This window comes from Peromyscus leucopus, chromosome 4 (assembly GCF_004664715.2).
Source record: "Peromyscus leucopus breed LL Stock chromosome 4, UCI_PerLeu_2.1, whole genome shotgun sequence".
NCBI lineage: Eukaryota > Metazoa > Chordata > Mammalia > Rodentia > Cricetidae > Peromyscus > Peromyscus leucopus.
Window position 1 is genome coordinate 12,407,597 of NC_051066.1, and position 16,269 is coordinate 12,423,865.

Below are 16,269 nucleotides of genomic sequence, written 5' to 3' on the forward strand. Positions count from 1 at the left end.
TCCCCTTCCCTCTTGCTCTCACCCTGCCTCCTCCATCTCGTTCTCTCCATCTCCCTCTACCTCAGAGAGACCCAAGAGACCCTTACACAAAGGCCCAGTCTAGGAAACTGAGTCCTGGATCAGGCAGAGGCTGAGGCTCCTGGATCAAACCCACCAAAACTGCGCCCAGCAAGCTACAGCCGTGCCCATGGGGCCAGTACCTGCCCACCCACGAAGTCAGCTGCAGCCCTCAGCTGGTAGCAACACTTCCTCTGTACCCTACCTAACCTGCTCTCTCTCTGTACCCAAACTTGGCTCCTTTACTGTGGCCCTGGGGTGGGGAGTGGGTTCTCTGGGGTTCAGGCAGAATGGAGACTTTTTTCATGAGATTTGAGGCAACCCTAGCTGTGAATGGATCTTTAGAAGTGGGAAGCAAGCTCAGCTCTCTCCTGTTTCCTGCTTCCCTCCCAGCCTGGGCTTCCTCTCCAGGGTGAGAGAGAGCACACCCTGGAGATGCATAGTTTCTTCTCTGCTCCTGTCTTTACCTCCCTCTGGGCTCTCCTGCCCCGCTCCAAGCCACACCCATGTGGGCAGGGACAGGACTTCTGCCTTGGGAATCCTCTGTCTGTGTGGTTCTTTGGCTTTGGGCCAGCTGGAGCTGGTCAGCATGTGGCCTTCCAGAGTGGACTCCACAAGGCTTTGAGCTCCAGGAAGGTTCCTCCAGGTACATAGTCTCAGAGTCCATTTTGTGCAGGCAGCTCTGCTTGCCTGGTTGGTGGTCTCACCCTCCTGGCCTGTGTATTCCTACAGAATGCGAGTCGGGTCGTCTCTGCAGAGATGTGTGGAGGCCTAGGGTGCATCTGCTGATTGATTCACTCTGCCACCAGGGAAGACCACCCACCTAGGGGGAGCCCGAAGGTGAAATGGGCTCAGCCCGCCAGTCATGGCCAGGCTCAGAGGTCTGGGCTTACTTTGAGCTATTCAGCTGGGATCTGAGAAAGTCTTCCACCTATGATACCCTGGAGATGGCTGGTAGAATGCATGGGTCCCTATGCTCCTTCTAGGGACCCTTAAGGAGTGCAGACCACCAATCAGGCAAGCTCTGGACATCCCTGTGTTCCCTGTGCCAACAGCTTCTTAACCAACCCTGGGCCTAGGTTTATTAATCCCCTTGTTGTGGACATTTTCTGGGGTCCTCTACAAATTATGAGCCCCTGGGAATCTTCCTGGGTCCTCGGGGGCACTGTTCAGGCTCAGCAGTGCCAGGGGACACATTCCAACACTGCTGGCATGCTCTCCAGCCAGCCGCCTCCTGTCAGCCCTTCCCTTGTGGTGGGCTCTGGTTAGTGTCTCTGAGACCAACCCAGCCACACAGAGCTGCTGAACACTTTCCCATCTATTTATTATTGAACGAACACAGGAATCTGGGAGCCTGCAGAGCGTGAAATTGGGAACAAATGCAGAGGAGGTCTAGACAGGAACCCTGCAGGCCGCTCTCTGCTCGCTCAGGACCGCAGGGCCCTCGGGCTTCCAGGTAGCAGAAATTCTTGTAACCAGACAGATGTGTTTGGGGGAGGGAAAGGGTTCTGAGTCCCTATAAGCCCTTACCCAGACTCTGGCAAGGAAAAGAGGCTGTGAGGCAGCCAGCCTGGATTCCCAGACAGAGCCAACCTTCTCTGTCCCGGCCTCAGTTTCTCCATCTGGAAGTAAGCTGTAATACCTTCACTGGGATGGAAGAGACCTTCATTAAACCACCAAATTTTGGGATCCCATGATGCCCCACTGTGGCCTGGGGCAGCTGTGTTTGCCAGGCCCTCAATTCTGGTGCCCTGTGGTGTTGAAAGTCCCTAGGTCCAGTGAGGCAGCTGGATTTTCCCCTGGCTCCAGAGCACTGGCCTTCACAAAGCCTTCCTATGTGCCCTGTACCCTGTGGGACACTGGCAGGGGCCAATGTGGGGTGCCAGAGTCTTCTAAGGCTGAGAAGACAGAGTGGGCACAGTGAACAGAGCAGAGAAAGGAGTGGGTTAAACCCAGGATGCACAGTCCAGATGGCAGCTACGTGGGGGGGTCCTGCCAGAGGAGGGAAGCTCACGGGAGGAGGCAGGTGGAGGCGTCTGGTTCTGCTGCCAGGTGTTTCCTGCCTTGTCCCCGCCCCCGACGCTTGGGCCTCTACACAGGAGACAACGGGAGCTTGTAACATGGCTATTCTCCAGGCTGGCTGCCGAGACATGGGTTATGAGAAACACACTGTCACTCACCAGAACCACCACCCCTCCCCCGCCACACACACACACATACAGATTCCAAGAACGGGTGGAGGGTCCACGGAGCGGCTCCAACTCATACTCCGTCCTTGAAGAAATCAGGGATAGAGATGGGGAGCACGTGTTTATAAGGCCATAAACCTGTTTATGGTCCCAGGGGGGCAATTAACAGTTCAGCAAGAGCCTTGCCAAATTTCATTGGCTGGCATGAGAAGACTGCAGAATCACCTTGGGGTTGAGGACAGACTGTAGGGTGGTCTCTGCCAGGTGTCACTGGACCTGCTTCAGTCTTTGACTGGGCTGTCCTGGGCCCTTCTGGCTCTTTCCCTCCTCTCCATCCCTCAAGGACCAGCATAGAAGCTTCCTCCTCCTCCAGGAAGCTCCCTGGGTTCCTTCTCCCAATGAATACAGCCCAACTCCCTCTCTGAGGCCCAAAGCCTTCCTGTTCTCTTAGGTACTCAGGTTTGTTTTTCTCAGAACCTGTTGGGAAGCCTCCCTCAGGCAAGGACAAATGAATCAGAAATCCTTTCCCTGACACCTTGGTTCAGTGCTGGACACGTCTTACATTCATGACCCTCAACATTTGGTTACATATCTAAATCACCAAGACCCCTTGCAGGCTGGTTAAAAACCAAACAATGTGGAGTAGATGGAAGCCTTTGGATAAACTATACTGAATCAGCATTTCAGAGGCCCAGGAGCGGGCCTCTCTCCTGAGGTAAGGGCAGAGGGTGCCGCTGTGGGAAGTCCCAGCCCTTGAAGAGATGTGTAGGGAAGAACTCAAGAGCAGTGGGGTGAGGTGGAAGGAAGTGGCCTCTGGTCCATACTCTCCTTCCATTGACTAGAAGCATGCAACATGGTTCCTTTCTAGCAGTAGTATTTTTCAAGTATATGGTACATGCTGCAGAAATTCAGGAAGGCTTTCTGGATTAAACAAACATGTTAGGCTTTAATGGCAGTGGACGTGTGGGGAAAGGGTATCCCAGAGGGAAAGCAGGTGGATAGAGCCAAGGGAGGCTTGGTCACCCCGAGACTGTTGGTGGTTAACTATAGATGATGTCAGGCTAGATGTGAGCAGAGCCTGCCAGTGGCCTGTGTGTCTATGCTGGGCCGGCCCTGGGACCTGGCGCCCATTGTCGCTGTGTGTGTATCAGCAAAGCGATGCTGAGACACTCCAGCTGGCTGGCCTGGGTGTTGGAGCAGCGGCTGCTGACAGCCCTGGGCACCTGGCCTAAGCTGGCACCCTTCCCATCATGCCGCCAGGCTGCCTGCTGCTGGAGAGGACCCAGGCCCCAAGGAGCAGCAAAAAGCAGCCTGGGCCCTGCGGACCAAGCAAGGGATGTGTGTCTCTCAGACCTGGCTCTATGGTGAGTGTGGCCAGATCCCTCAGAGAACTGAACGGAGGAAAGACTCATGCCTACAGTATGACATCACCCTGCCCCTCCCAGAATCCTCAGTGTTTCCCTAACCTTCCAAGGGAGTAAACTGAGGCATGAGAAAAGCAGGCATCTAGGGTCTGTCCAGTGACTGACTGGGGAAGAGCTCGGCTGGTACTCAGGTTGCCTTTGAGTACATTATGTGGCGCACTGCTTTCTCTGTCCCGAGGAGGCCCCTCGGCCCTGTCATGCCTCCTGTGAGCTCTCTCCTCCCCTCAGCTCCAGCCTTGCATCCATGGGGGCACCCTTGACTGGGGCATATGCTGCCACTAGAACCCAGCCGCAGTTCCTGTGGCTGCATGTGAGCCTGCATGTGAGCCCCGTGATGGGGTGGGTCATGGCAGGACATTGAATCTTGACCTCCAGGGCACTAAAGTCCAGCTTGCTGGCCACTTGCCTCCCACTTGGCTTCTCTGAGTGCAGCAAGTTCCCACCAGTATGGTGGCCCATGGGGCTCTATCTATGGTCATCTGTCTTGGGTGTGACATCTTTACGAGCTCAGAGGGTCCTGCGCTGAGTAGTCAGAACATCTCCACGTCTGTGTCTGTTTCTCCCGCCTCTGCAGCTCCTTCTGCACACATTTGGCTGAAAATGACAGCCATTGCCACATGTGTCTTCCCACAGGCCATTGACCAGCAGGGGCCAGTGGATCTCCTATTCCGTCTCCCAGGAGAGAAGCTGTCCATCCCAGGCTAGGGCATGCATTCACCTCATGCCCATTTATATCCCTGCTTAATCCAAGGACAACCAAGAAGGGTATAAATGCAGCCGCCAGCCTCTTGGCTCGGAGGCAGAGCCCGGAAAGGAGAGCAAGGGTACGGCTGGGCTCTGTCCCAAACTGTATGCTGCAGTGTGTGTGCCATGTGGATGCCATAGGATTCAGGACATTCGTGCAGATGAGGTTTAAGGCTTAGCAGTCGTGGGGGTGGGGGTGGGGTGGGGCGTAGAGCAGAGAACACATTCCTGCCCTGAGGTAGATGGAGGGATCCCCAGAGACCCTACACATTCCTGAGCACATCCGTAGGTCTGGCTCTAACCTGACCCTGAGCACTTGCCTTGCTGGGACTGGTATAGAACAGGCCACTTCCCTTTCTCCAGGCTGTGGTTAGTACATCATCTCAAGTAGGCAGCCATGGAGGCCCATGCCGTTTCAGAGAAGGGTCTGCTGACAAGCAGGTGGGATGATAGGGACGAAGGCAGTCTCTGAGCCTTGGAGACACTGGCCTCTATGACTCTTTCCTCTTATATGCAAAAGGACCCTGTCCCAGCTGTCAGGGCTTTCAACCTTAGGATACCAGTGCATGCTAGGCTGACACATGCAGACCAGTGTCACCTTATTTAAGATATTGTTTGGTTTGGTACACTTCCCAGGTGGACCCTCCTCAGTCCTCTTCCTACAGCATCAGGATTCCAGTACCTGCCCCACCCTTCCCAGCTCCTCTGACCACCAAGAAGGGCTTTTCTGGGATCTCTTCAGTGGCCCCAGAAAAATCAATGTTCCTTGCTCCCCAACAGAGGAATGAGAGCAGGCAGTTGAGTCTAGTGGCTGCAGTGACCACAGTTCAGAGTCTCCCTCCTGTGAGAAGCATGCCATGCACCTGGACAGCCCTCCAGACACCTCTACTGCACACTGGCTCCCATCTCCTGCTCTACAGGCCTACAGCCCTGGCAAGGCCAGCTAGCCAGCTGGCCCCGAAGAGGCTAGAGCTACCAGGCAGCGTGCCCAGGAATGTGTAGGGTCCCTAGGGCTCCTTCGTTGTCTGTGTCTCCAGCATTCTGCACCCCATGGTCTCACACTTAGGGGCTGTCTGGCCTTGCCTGTATTTGGTTGGAGTTGTCCCTAAGTCTGTCTGTGTCTCTTGCCTTGTTGCTCTGTATCTGTCTAGACCTGTCTGTCATCTGTCTGTCCATCTGTCATCTGGGGTCTGAATTCCAGTTCCTGCCTTGCCTCTGGCTCACAGCGTGGCCTGAGCAAGATTCTCCCTGGCAGTACATGTCCACGTCTCTTCCATCTGTACCCTGGCCCCTGCTCGACCTCACTAGGCCATCTGACCCTCCCAAGTCCAGTTGCAAAGTATGTGAGAACACCATACACACCCTCCCCACCTAGACCTGGAGAGTCAACAAAACACCAGTCTTTCAGTTCCTCTCAAGCACTCCTGGAAGAGGATTAATCAACCCAAATCCCAGCAAGTCTTTGGCTAAGTTTAGCAGAAATTTAGAAACGTGTGCATGTTTCTGTAACAGCAAAAAGTGGACAACGGTGTCTGTAGGGTCCAGCTGGGTGATCTGGGGTTCTTCTACCTAAAGAGCATGACCTTGGTGTGAGGAGGCCAGGCGAGCTCCACAGTGGATCCAGAGGGCTCCCTGAGACCATCCTTGTAGCTCAGGGCCAGACTCCTCATGAAGCAAAGGAAGGTGCAGAATGATGTAACAGCACCTTCTTTCTTTGAGAAAGGGAAAGTGTTCTTGTGCATGTGCTGAGGACGAGACCACGAAGGAGCAACGCAGTGCTTAGACAGATTGCTGCTTCCAGGGCAGAGCATAGCAAAGAAGGGAGAGAGGGAGGGAGGGAGGGAGGGAGGGAGGGTGGGCAGACCTCCAAATGCTCCTGGATTTATGCTGTGGTCTGTAGAACCAAGCACTTTGTATAATTGAAAAGAAAAATTTAATTAATTTTATATTTAAAACAAATGAGGAAAAAGTGACTCTGGATGTGGAGTTGGTGGAGAGCCACTGTTAAGAATTACTGTGGTGACTCTGAAAGTCTTTTGATTCATCTCCATCCTCATGGGAGCGAGCACAGAGAGACAATGAGCTTTCAGAAGGCTTCAGTGGGGATACTGACATTGTCATTTCAAACTTGCTACAAATACAAGGAGAAAAGCAAGAAAATTTAGGATATTAAAAGAGAAGTAATTTTAATGAAAATAATTTTAATGAATTTTAATTTTTAATCAATTTTAATGAATAAAATTCCAAAACCAAAAAACAGAATCCCAAAGTTCAAGTGCAAATATCAATAGGAGCTTCCACTTCCGAAAATATAAAGCATGTTGGCAGGTGGTGCCTGCCGGCAGTCTCAGTACTTGGAAAGCAGAGTCAGGAGGACTGGAGGTTTGAGTCTAGCTTGGTCTACATGAGACTGTGTCTCAAAAAATAAGATTAAAAGTGTTGGGCTGGAGAGATGGTTCAGTGGGTAAGAGCTGTGCACCCTTGAGGATCTGAGTCTGGAACCCAGCATCCATGTAAAATGCTGGAGGCATAGCCCTGTACCTGTAGCCCTGGGGAGAGGGGGTTGGAGACAGGAGGATCACTATGTCCTGGTCCTCAGCCTAGCCAATAGTGAGCTCCAGGTTCAGTGAGCAACCCTGTCTCAAGGGAATGAGACATGCACACAAATTAATTAATGAGTTAGTTCACAATAAAAGATCGCCATGCTCTGGTTGCTGTGAACATCGAGACGGTGAGTATCCTCCTGTAAGACTCCACCAAGGGCTCATGAGGTCACCAGGATGGCACAGCAGTAGCCATGGAGAGGCTCCAGCCCCACAGCCCACTGGGACAGTGTGAACACTGACTGCGGACCATGACTTCAGCAGATGGAAACACGCCCAACAGTGAGCAGCGCTGCAGTGAGCCTCGGACGCAGCCTCGAGCCTCGGGGAGGCTAGGCCTCCTCTAGAAGGTGACGGGGTAAGAACTGGGCATGGATGACTTCCCTCTTCAGATGCGGCTTTGCCATCACCAGCTCAGCAAGCTCTTTGTAACTTTATCTGGGAGAACCTGAGTAAATAATGGGAGAGAAATGAAACTTTGGAAAAAAAATCACTCTTTTGCGTTTGCTGTGATATTGCTAGAACAGTCGGTGGCAGTCAGGAGGGAGAGACCATGATGGAAGAGCTGGACTGAACCACTGTCAACACAACGTCACAAGAAGGGAAATCAACTCTAGACCTTGAAGGTGATGTGTCAGGAGGCCAGCTTAGGGTTCCAAGTGGCCATGAACGGCCTGTTAACTGCCACATAAGGAAACATGCCAACTCCAATACATAGAAAATTCTGTGAGATGAATGACACCATTTCTTTTCTAGCCACGTGGTGGGGAGGCAAGAGAAGGACAGATGAGAACTGAGGCATTCTGGAATGAAGGGTCTAACCCAAGTGGTCCTAATGTGTGCAGACCCACTGTATGGATGACATCTCAGAGGATTGGGGGGGGCAAGCAGAGAGGAGGCTTTTCTGAGTGCCCCTCTGTCATCTGTACAGAAGTGTTTATGGGTAGAGACACGCTGGCTTCCCTTTAAAATGGTCCAGTCACTCCCTCCATGTCATCTCCCCCATGCCCCACAGTACCAGAAAGTCTTAGGAGTGGAGTCAGGGATGGGCTTGCCCAGGTGCTGAGGCTGGTCAGGGAAGGGCCCCGGAAGACAAAAGGGCTGTGGGAAAGCTGTTAAGTCTTGCTTCAACTGGTGCTGGCCATGACTGGAATGGACACCTTGCAAAATATGAAGGGGAGACCGCAAAGGAGAGTCTGTGTCCTGGGGCAGGCTGTTAATCAGCACAGGCCCACACTGAATGCAGGCTGTGAGCTCCTTGCAATGAAGGGCTCCTGCCATCATGGCTGCAGAAGTCTGTCTTCTAAGGATTTATTCTGAAAAAGTCATTGAGTTTGGTTCTGCACCATGGGGGAGCTCCCCACTGCTTCCCTATAATGTCACTGGGAATATGTTTTTCTAAATATAAATTTCCTAAATAAAAAGAAATTGTTTGTTTTTTTCAGAGATGAAAAAGTTCTAGAAAGAAAATCTGTTTAGTCGATATTGAACTGAACACTTACCAGTGATGAAGACAGGACTGGAGAGGCGGCTCAGTCAGCCAGGCGTTTGCTGCTCCAACACAAGAACCTGAGTGTTAGCCCCTGTACACACACACACACACACACACACACACACACACACGGCCAGATGTGGTATGCACACCTGTACAGACACGCACACACACACACAGCCAGATGTGGTATGCACACCTGTACACACACACACACACACACACACACACACACACACGGCCATATGTGGTGTGCACACCTGTACACACACACACATACACACACACACACACAAGGCCAGATGTGGTATGCACACCTATACAGATACACACACACACACACACACACACACAGCCAGATGTGGTATGCACACCTGTACAGACACACACACACACACACACACACACACACACAGACACGGCCAGATGTGGTATGCACATCTGTAGGCCTAGCACTAGGGAGGTGGAGAGAAGTGGACCCCTGGGGCATGCTGGCTAGCCATTTCAACTACTTGGCAAATACTAAGCCAATGACAGAACCTGTCAAAACAAAATAAAACCAAACAACTCCCCCCCCCATCCCCACATAAGCCAGAGACTGTCTAGGAGGCTCAGCAAATGGAGGCACTTATGGCCAAGCTTGACAACCTGAGTTCCATCTCTGGGATGCACATGGTAGGAGAGAGCTGACTCCCACAGGTTTGTCTCTAATCTCTACATGATACATGCACACAAATAAATAGATGTTATAAAATTTTTTAAGTAAAATAAAACAGCTCTTAAGAAAAGCTGTTGGAGATGGACCTCTGGCTTCTACACACATGGCACACACATGCATCCAAACTGTCCCAGAGCTGTGCACAGCTACACAGGAACAGTAAAGACGGAAAATTTATGTGTTGTGCCTCTTACCACCACTAAATATGTAAAAGGGGTTGGCTGTGTTAAGTAGTGCGATATGTCAGAAATTACACTACACAAGAAAATGTGTGAACGTGGGAAAATAGACAAAGAGCCAGATAGACAAATTCTAAAGCTAGCATATGCCTGAACTGGGTCTGGCACTTTTTATTTGTTTGTTTGTTTGTTTGTTTGTTTATATTTTTGAGACAGGGTCTCAGGTATTCCAGGCTGACCACACACTTGCTATGGTGCTGGAGATGACTTTGAACTCCTGATCCTCCTGCCTCCATCTCCCTGCTGTGATCACAGGTGTGTGCCACTGTGCCCTGCTTTGGCTACATTTCTTTAAAGTGGGAGTGCCGCGCTAGACTGGAAGGGAGAGTATTATATCTAATGTTAAAAGACATGCTCAAGAGGCTCTGCCTTTGGACCAGGGAGATGGCTCAGTCAGCAAAGGGCCTGCCTTGCAATCGTGAGGACCCGAGTTCCACTCCCTAGCACTCCTGGAAAAGCCTGGTGTGGTGGCACACATCTGTAACACCAGCCCTGGGGAATCAGAAACAAGAGCTCATTGGCTGGCCGGCCTAGCCAATCTGTGAGCTTCAGGCTTAGGGAGGGATCTGTCTCCAAAAGTAAGTTGGAGGTAGATGGAGGAAGACACCACCTGATAGTGATGTTGACCTGTGGCCTCCATCCACACTCACATGTACACACATGTACTCAGACACTATGTCCAGGAACATGCACACACACAGAGAGAGAGAGAGAGAGAGAGAGAGAGAGAGAGAGAGAGAGAGAACTTTAGGTCAGGGGCTGGAGAGAGAGCTCCATGGTTAAGAGCACCAGCAGTTAGGCCAGGTGCACACCTTTAATCCCAGCACTTGGGAGGCAGAGGCATGAGAATCTCTGCGATTTCTAGGCCATCCTGGTCTACAGAGAGTGTTAAGGACAGCCAGGGCTAAGCAGAGAAACCCTGTCTTGGGAAAAAACAGAAGAAAACAAAACCCAAACAAACAAAATCCCAAAACAACAACAACAACAAAAAAGAGCACCAGCAGCTCTTCCAAAGGACCCTAGTTCAATTCCCAGCACCCACATGACAGCTCAAAGCTGTCTGTACCTCAAGTCCCAGGGGATCTAAAGCCTTCTTTCGGCATCCATGAGCACAGTGTACATGGTGTACAGACATACATGCAGGCAAAACCCCATATGCATAAAAATTAAAATCAACTCCAATGTCAGGCTATTAGCAGTCACCTTTTGCAAATGGGGAAACTGAGGCTAAGAGGTGGAGCAGGGCTTGGAGGCTGGGATCTCCTCCTGCCTGCTCCATCCCAGGCTGATCTCCAGTCTGTGGTGTCCACATTCTTTTCCCCTCCAGCTGGTCTCGTGGCGTAGAAAGTGGCTGTGGCACAGAGGCACTAACAGTGCTGTGGCCTGTGGTCTCTCTTGCAGGCTGTTGATGGAGAAGTGGGCGGATGACAGCCGGGACTGTGGTCATCACTGGGGGCATCTTGGCAACTGTGATTCTGCTCTGTATCATCGCCGTTCTCTGCTACTGTCGGCTTCAGGTACTCCCAGGGGAGGGGGGAGGGGATCTGGCTGGGGTGGAGCCTGAAGGGTGGCTCTCCACGGGGAGCCCCCAAGAAGACAGAGAGGCTCAGGGTCCAGGGTGGAGTGGAGGAGGGTACAGTCAGATTTCAGCGGGCGGGGGGCGGGGGTATTTCTGTGCAGTTCAGTGGCCAGATGCCCAACTCACCAAGGCTTTGGCTGAGGCTCAGAGAGAGTCAAGGACTTGGCTAGGGGCGCACAGCTACCCTTCAGGAGAGCAGCAGTGAAGAGTGTGCTGCCTTGTGTACCCTTCCCTGCCTGAACTTTAGAGGCCCCTGAGGCCCCATGTCTTCCCGAGAAGAAGGAGCACCTGTGTGCAAGGCACACCCAGGGCCTATGACAACTCTAGGATCTGAAGTGGCTTACCCAGCTCTGCCACTTTCAGGTTTCTTACCTAACTGTGCCTCAGTTTACCTGCCTGCAAATTGGAAATTAGACTTACATCTAGCTGTGTGGGTGAGATAGATAAGTGACACATTGCGGGGACCTCCGCTCGGAGTGGGCTGGGGTAGATGCTGGGTGGAGGTGACTGAGCAGGGCCACCCCATAATCTTGGGGTCTACCCTCCGGTCAACCCTGGTGGGAAGCGCACCGCGGTCACCTGACCCTCTACCCACAGTATTACTGCTGCAAGAAGGACGAATCCGAGGAGGACGAGGAGGAGCCCGACTTCGCTGTGCACTCCCACCTGCCGCCCCTGCATTCCAACCGGAACCTTGTGTTGACCAACGGGCCTGCTCTCTACCCAGCCGCCACCACCTCTTTCAGCCAGAAGTCCCCACAGGCCCGTGCTCTCTGCCGCAGCTGCTCCCAGTACGAGCCGCCCACCTTCTTCCTGCAGGAGCCAGAGGACGACGACTTTGAGGGCGTGCGCAACGGCGGGGGCCGCGTGGCCTACAAAACCATCAGCCAGGAGGACGTGGATCTGCCCCCAGCGAGCTTCGGGGGCCTGCAGGCGCTCAACCCCAACCGCCTCTCTGCCATGCGTGAGGCCTTTTCCCGCAGCCGCAGCGTCAGCACCGACGTGTGACAGGCCTCCATATTGCCTAGGCATCCAGCCCCGGAAGGTCTTGAGATCATGGCAGGATCCCCATGGCATGTCCTGGCTCCAGACCTCTGCTCAGCCAAGTCTTCCCTGTGTCCCTGTCCTAGGGCCTCTAGGCATGGGGAACCCCCAGGCCCTCTACAAGGATAAAGCCCAATGAACCAGGTGTGGCTGGCACAAGAGGGGAGGCGGGGGTCAGGAGGGTAAGGTCAGGCTATGTTGGGGCACAGGAGCTAGGTCCTGTTCCCAGGAAATGAGAAGATGGCTAATGTCCACCCCAGCAACTTGTCAGTCTCTGGCTTCATGGCCTTAGTCTGTCATTCCCTCGCCAGGCCTTGGGCTTCCGACCTGTTCAAGGGAGCAGAGGTCTCACTGGTTGCCCTGGCCCTACAAGCATGAACCTTCCATAGAGACCGTGGACCAAATAAATATTCTGTCCCTCCACCCTGTCTCCCCTCTCCCATCCTTCTCCCCACCATTTCTTCTTCCAGCCTTTGTCTCACACTCCTGAACCTAGGTGCCAAGCATCTGCCCCAAGCTGGAAATACCCATTGCTCTGGCCTCCCTGAAGATGGACAAGTCTTCTTGTAGAAGGGAGAATTTAGGAGACAGCAGTGTCCTTGGGACACTTGTTCTACCCCGATCTGCTTTTCTGAGAGAAGAGGCATAGGCCCGGGGGGTGGGGGGGGGCATTACTCTGGGAGGGTTGACACCAAAATTTACACATCCCGTACTCATCCCTAAGCCCAGTCACCTGACAGACACACCCAGCGAGGCTGCTGATGCACTGGAGATGGCCCAGCTATGCACTAGGGGTCTCAGGTGTGACTCTTGGGCAAGTCATCCCACCCATGGGCTTGAATCCTCATACATGTAGTGGCTGGGGGGAGGGGCGGGGGCTGGCTGCAGAAAGCCCTGTGGACTCTGGTCCTCAGTGGGAACTGAGGTCCCTGGGGGGAGCCGAGCAACAGATCATCCACTTCTTGTTTTCTGCTTGGAATGAGGTCGCAGGCCCAGCCAGCTAGAGCTGGCTGCCCGTGTGTGGAAGCCTCATCTCTAGTCATGCTGCTCCAAGCCCTCCACTGGATGAGGAATTGGTGTCAGGTGGCCACCCCTCGAAGGTGCCCCAAGCCCAGACCCAGAACCCCAGCCATCAGGCACACCGTTCTCTCCTCTGACAGAGGCACCATTCTTGGCAGCATAGTCTCAAGAGTCCCTTTCCCTTGGGGCCCTATTGCATCCCCAGGCCCTGCAGTGGAGCCCTAGGGGAGCAAGTGCCCCCCCCGCCGCCCCCATGAAGGTGCCTTCCTAGAGGACAGTGGCCACTCCCGAGCCAGGTACCACAGCAGGGCCCTCCACCCTTACTGCAGGCAGCTGAACCATGCCAGTGAGGATCTGCTGTCTTTGGCATTTGAACTTTTCCCCCTTTTCTTTTTCCTGCCTTGGTTTGGTCTCGCTAAGGTCTAGTCCACCCTTAGAATCACAGAAGTCCTCAAACTACCCCTTTCCTCTCTGCTTCTTTGTCCCGGTCTACCCCATGGCCTCTGTCCCTTGCATTACTTGGGGTATGGGTGAGGTAGGGAGGGTGCTCTGGGCTCTTCTGTCTTTGTGTCCCATCCCTCCCCTCCTTTTTTTTAACCTCCACCATCTCTGTATAGACCCATAGACATCTGCAAAGTGAATTAAGCATCCACCCCTACCGGCTCACTCAACACCACCATGGGACCTGCCAGGAACCCACCCAGCACCCTGAGAAAAAGCAAAAGCCAATAAATTTGTTTCCCACACCATGGCACTAGGCTGCTTGTCTGTCCATCTGCTGGGCACCTTCAGGCACAGACCTTCTCTGGAACCAGACGGAGTCCACCTTCCCAGCCTAGCTGGTGAGTTCCAGCTCTACCCAGGGGGGCTGAGAACAGCTCTCAGGCAAAGGGGGCATCATCACCAGCCACCTTTGTTCACCAGTGCCCCCAGTGGCTTTCAAGATCGCTGTTAACCAATCTAAGAGCAGATTGAACATGATGGGCTGTGTTTCTTGAGGACAAGGGGCTGGCTGTCCCTGGGCTGGCATCAGCATAGTGGGCACTCACGCTACCCACCTCAAAAAGAGATGAAACCAGCCAGTGATGGTGGCGTACGAGACACAGCCTGGCATAGTCAGCTGCACAATAAAGGCCAACAGAAAGGAGTGTGGGCTGAGGCAGAGAGGGAGGAAGTCAGGAGGGGGAGGAGCCTGGAGGAGAGGTAATGATGGGACTCAGGTGTGGCAGAGGTCCCAGCTCCTGAGACACAAGGAAACTGCTCTGTCTGAGCCCAGTCGGTGACCTGACTCACGACCATCTTCCAGACCACTGACGTCTGCATTCGGGGGACGGAAATAAAATCTCTAGGAGCGGCTCCCTTGACTCAGTCCCTGTGGTACAGGCACACAGAGAAGCAGGAATGCACTGGGCTGTGTTGCTGCCTCAGTTCCCCCACACCCCAAAACTCTAAGCCCTTCAGGAACCGAGCTAGATGGCAGGCCTGTCGGGGCAGACTGACCCCAAAGCACAGAAGACAGCCGCCAGCCTCCCTACTACCTGGGCCCAGCGGACTCCTCCAGGGTCTTGGGTCTGACTAGCCATGACCATCTCAGACACAGACAGCCCTGTCCTCCCTGCCTCACTGGGGGCTGTGTGTATGTGTGTGTGTGTGTGTGTGTGTGTGTGTGTGTGTGTGTGCATATGTACACTGTTGTCTTTTCCACTCTCCTCCACTCATGAAAAGCCAGACAGAAGCAGCACCCAATAGCTACCTTGTGTCTCTGCACCCACAAGCAGCCACCCTGATGTGGGAAGCTGTGCATACGGCCCTGAGGATGATCCTCAGAGAATGGTAGATGGCCTTACACGAAACCTGAGCCCACAGCTACACGTGCTCATGGTGGCCATATCCTGTATCGTCTAGCCTTCCTGTTCCCACCGCTCCTCCAGCGTTCCTATAGCCCTGTGTTCCATCCTGGCCATAGGCCCCAGACCAAAGGCAGCTAAAGATGGCTGGAGATTCACGCTAGCTTCTACCTCAACTCTGTCCTGCTGCCCACAGTGCCCGTTCTTGTACACCACCTGCTCTTCCGGTTGCCTTTTGTCTGCTTTCTGTATCAGACTGCCCTGTTCCCACCCATCTCCGCACCCTCTGTCCAGCAAAGGACCCCGCACAGCCTCACTAAAGCTCCCAAGGCTGACCACCATTTCTGCCCATAGTGAGTGAAACCCCAGCACGCCGCCATAAATACAGCCACTTTATTAACATGCACCAGTGAGTAGTGAGGAGGGTGGCAGGGGCACCATGGACAAAGTCTGTCCCTTCCACCCAGCACAGGAACTCCAGGAGGGGAGGCAGTGTGGCACTAATGCCTTAGGATGGGGTACCTTCAATACTTCCAGAGGCAGGGCAGCCTGGGCTCCTCAGCTGACCCAAGACCCCTCCTTCCTGGGTCATCTGCAAGTCACCTTGAGAGGGTTCTGCCACCTCAGAGAAGGGCCTGGACATGGGCAGGTACTGCCCACTTTGGGTTCTGGACTCTGGGCCCTCTAGGGTGGGCGCAGACACAGGATCCTGGGAGAGCATGGACAGCTTTCCGCAGCAGGGTGGCTCCATCTGAGAAGGGGCCTGTGGGTACTGGAGGCTCTCCCCCGAGCCAGAGACAGTGCCACAGGGTCAAAAATCCCTTCTTGTCAGTTGTGCTCTGTGTCACATCTTCAGAGCCCAGGGTCTCCTGCAGGGTGGGTGTCCAATGAGAGCCCCAGGATGTGGTTGGTGCTCAGGTCCCGGGGCTACGGCACCGGCTAGGAATGGGGAGGCCTGCAGGAGCGACAGCAGGCTTTGCTGTAGTACCAGTGGCCACAGAGGTTCACTTTGATGGCCAGTGCGCAGTTGGTGCCCGGCTGGTCCTGGCAGCTGTCATCTGGGGATGGGACACAATACAAAAGGAAGGATGAAATACCAGGAGACCCAAGGGGAACAGCTCCAGGGTCCCCAACTCTCGCCATAGTATCTTCCCAAAGGCAGGAGCTCACAAAGGGCTCCCAGAGTCACACTATGAACAGGTCAACAGATGAGCCCCCCCCCCAGCCTAGGTCCAGAGCACCCCACCTACTACAGATCTCCAGTTCTATGTCCCAGCTAGCCCTTTTCTAATGCAAGTCCCTCTCCAGGAAAA

The 16,269-nt window shown here is 53.7% G+C and overlaps 2 protein-coding genes across 6 annotated transcripts in view; one reads left to right on the plus strand and one right to left on the minus strand.

Annotated features, from left to right (window-relative positions):
• Positions 1 to 13,860, plus strand: part of Fam163b (family with sequence similarity 163 member B) — a 34,333-nt gene extending 20,473 nt beyond the window's left edge. For 2 of the 3 annotated variants that reach the window (XM_028858715.2, XM_037204650.1), the window contains exons 2-3: positions 10,868 to 10,983; positions 11,643 to 13,860. In XM_028858715.2, the coding sequence (XP_028714548.1) occupies positions 10,891 to 10,983; positions 11,643 to 12,053 (504 nt within the window). In that variant the 5' untranslated portion in view covers positions 10,868 to 10,890 and the 3' untranslated portion in view covers positions 12,054 to 13,860. Of the gene's footprint in view, positions 1 to 6,839; positions 7,644 to 10,867; positions 10,984 to 11,642 lie in introns of those variants that run through there. The other variant, XM_028858716.2, reaches the window with a different exon arrangement.
• A 1,475-nt stretch (positions 13,861 to 15,335) lies between these two features.
• The window catches only part of Adamtsl2 (ADAMTS like 2), a 32,843-nt gene continuing 31,909 nt past the window's right edge, over positions 15,336 to 16,269 (minus strand). For all 3 annotated transcript variants that reach the window (XM_037204651.1, XM_037204652.1, XM_028858714.2), the window contains one exon: positions 15,336 to 16,014. In XM_037204651.1, coding sequence (XP_037060546.1) covers positions 15,896 to 16,014 — 119 coding nt within the window. In that variant the 3' untranslated portion in view covers positions 15,336 to 15,895. The remainder of the gene's footprint in view (positions 16,015 to 16,269) is intronic.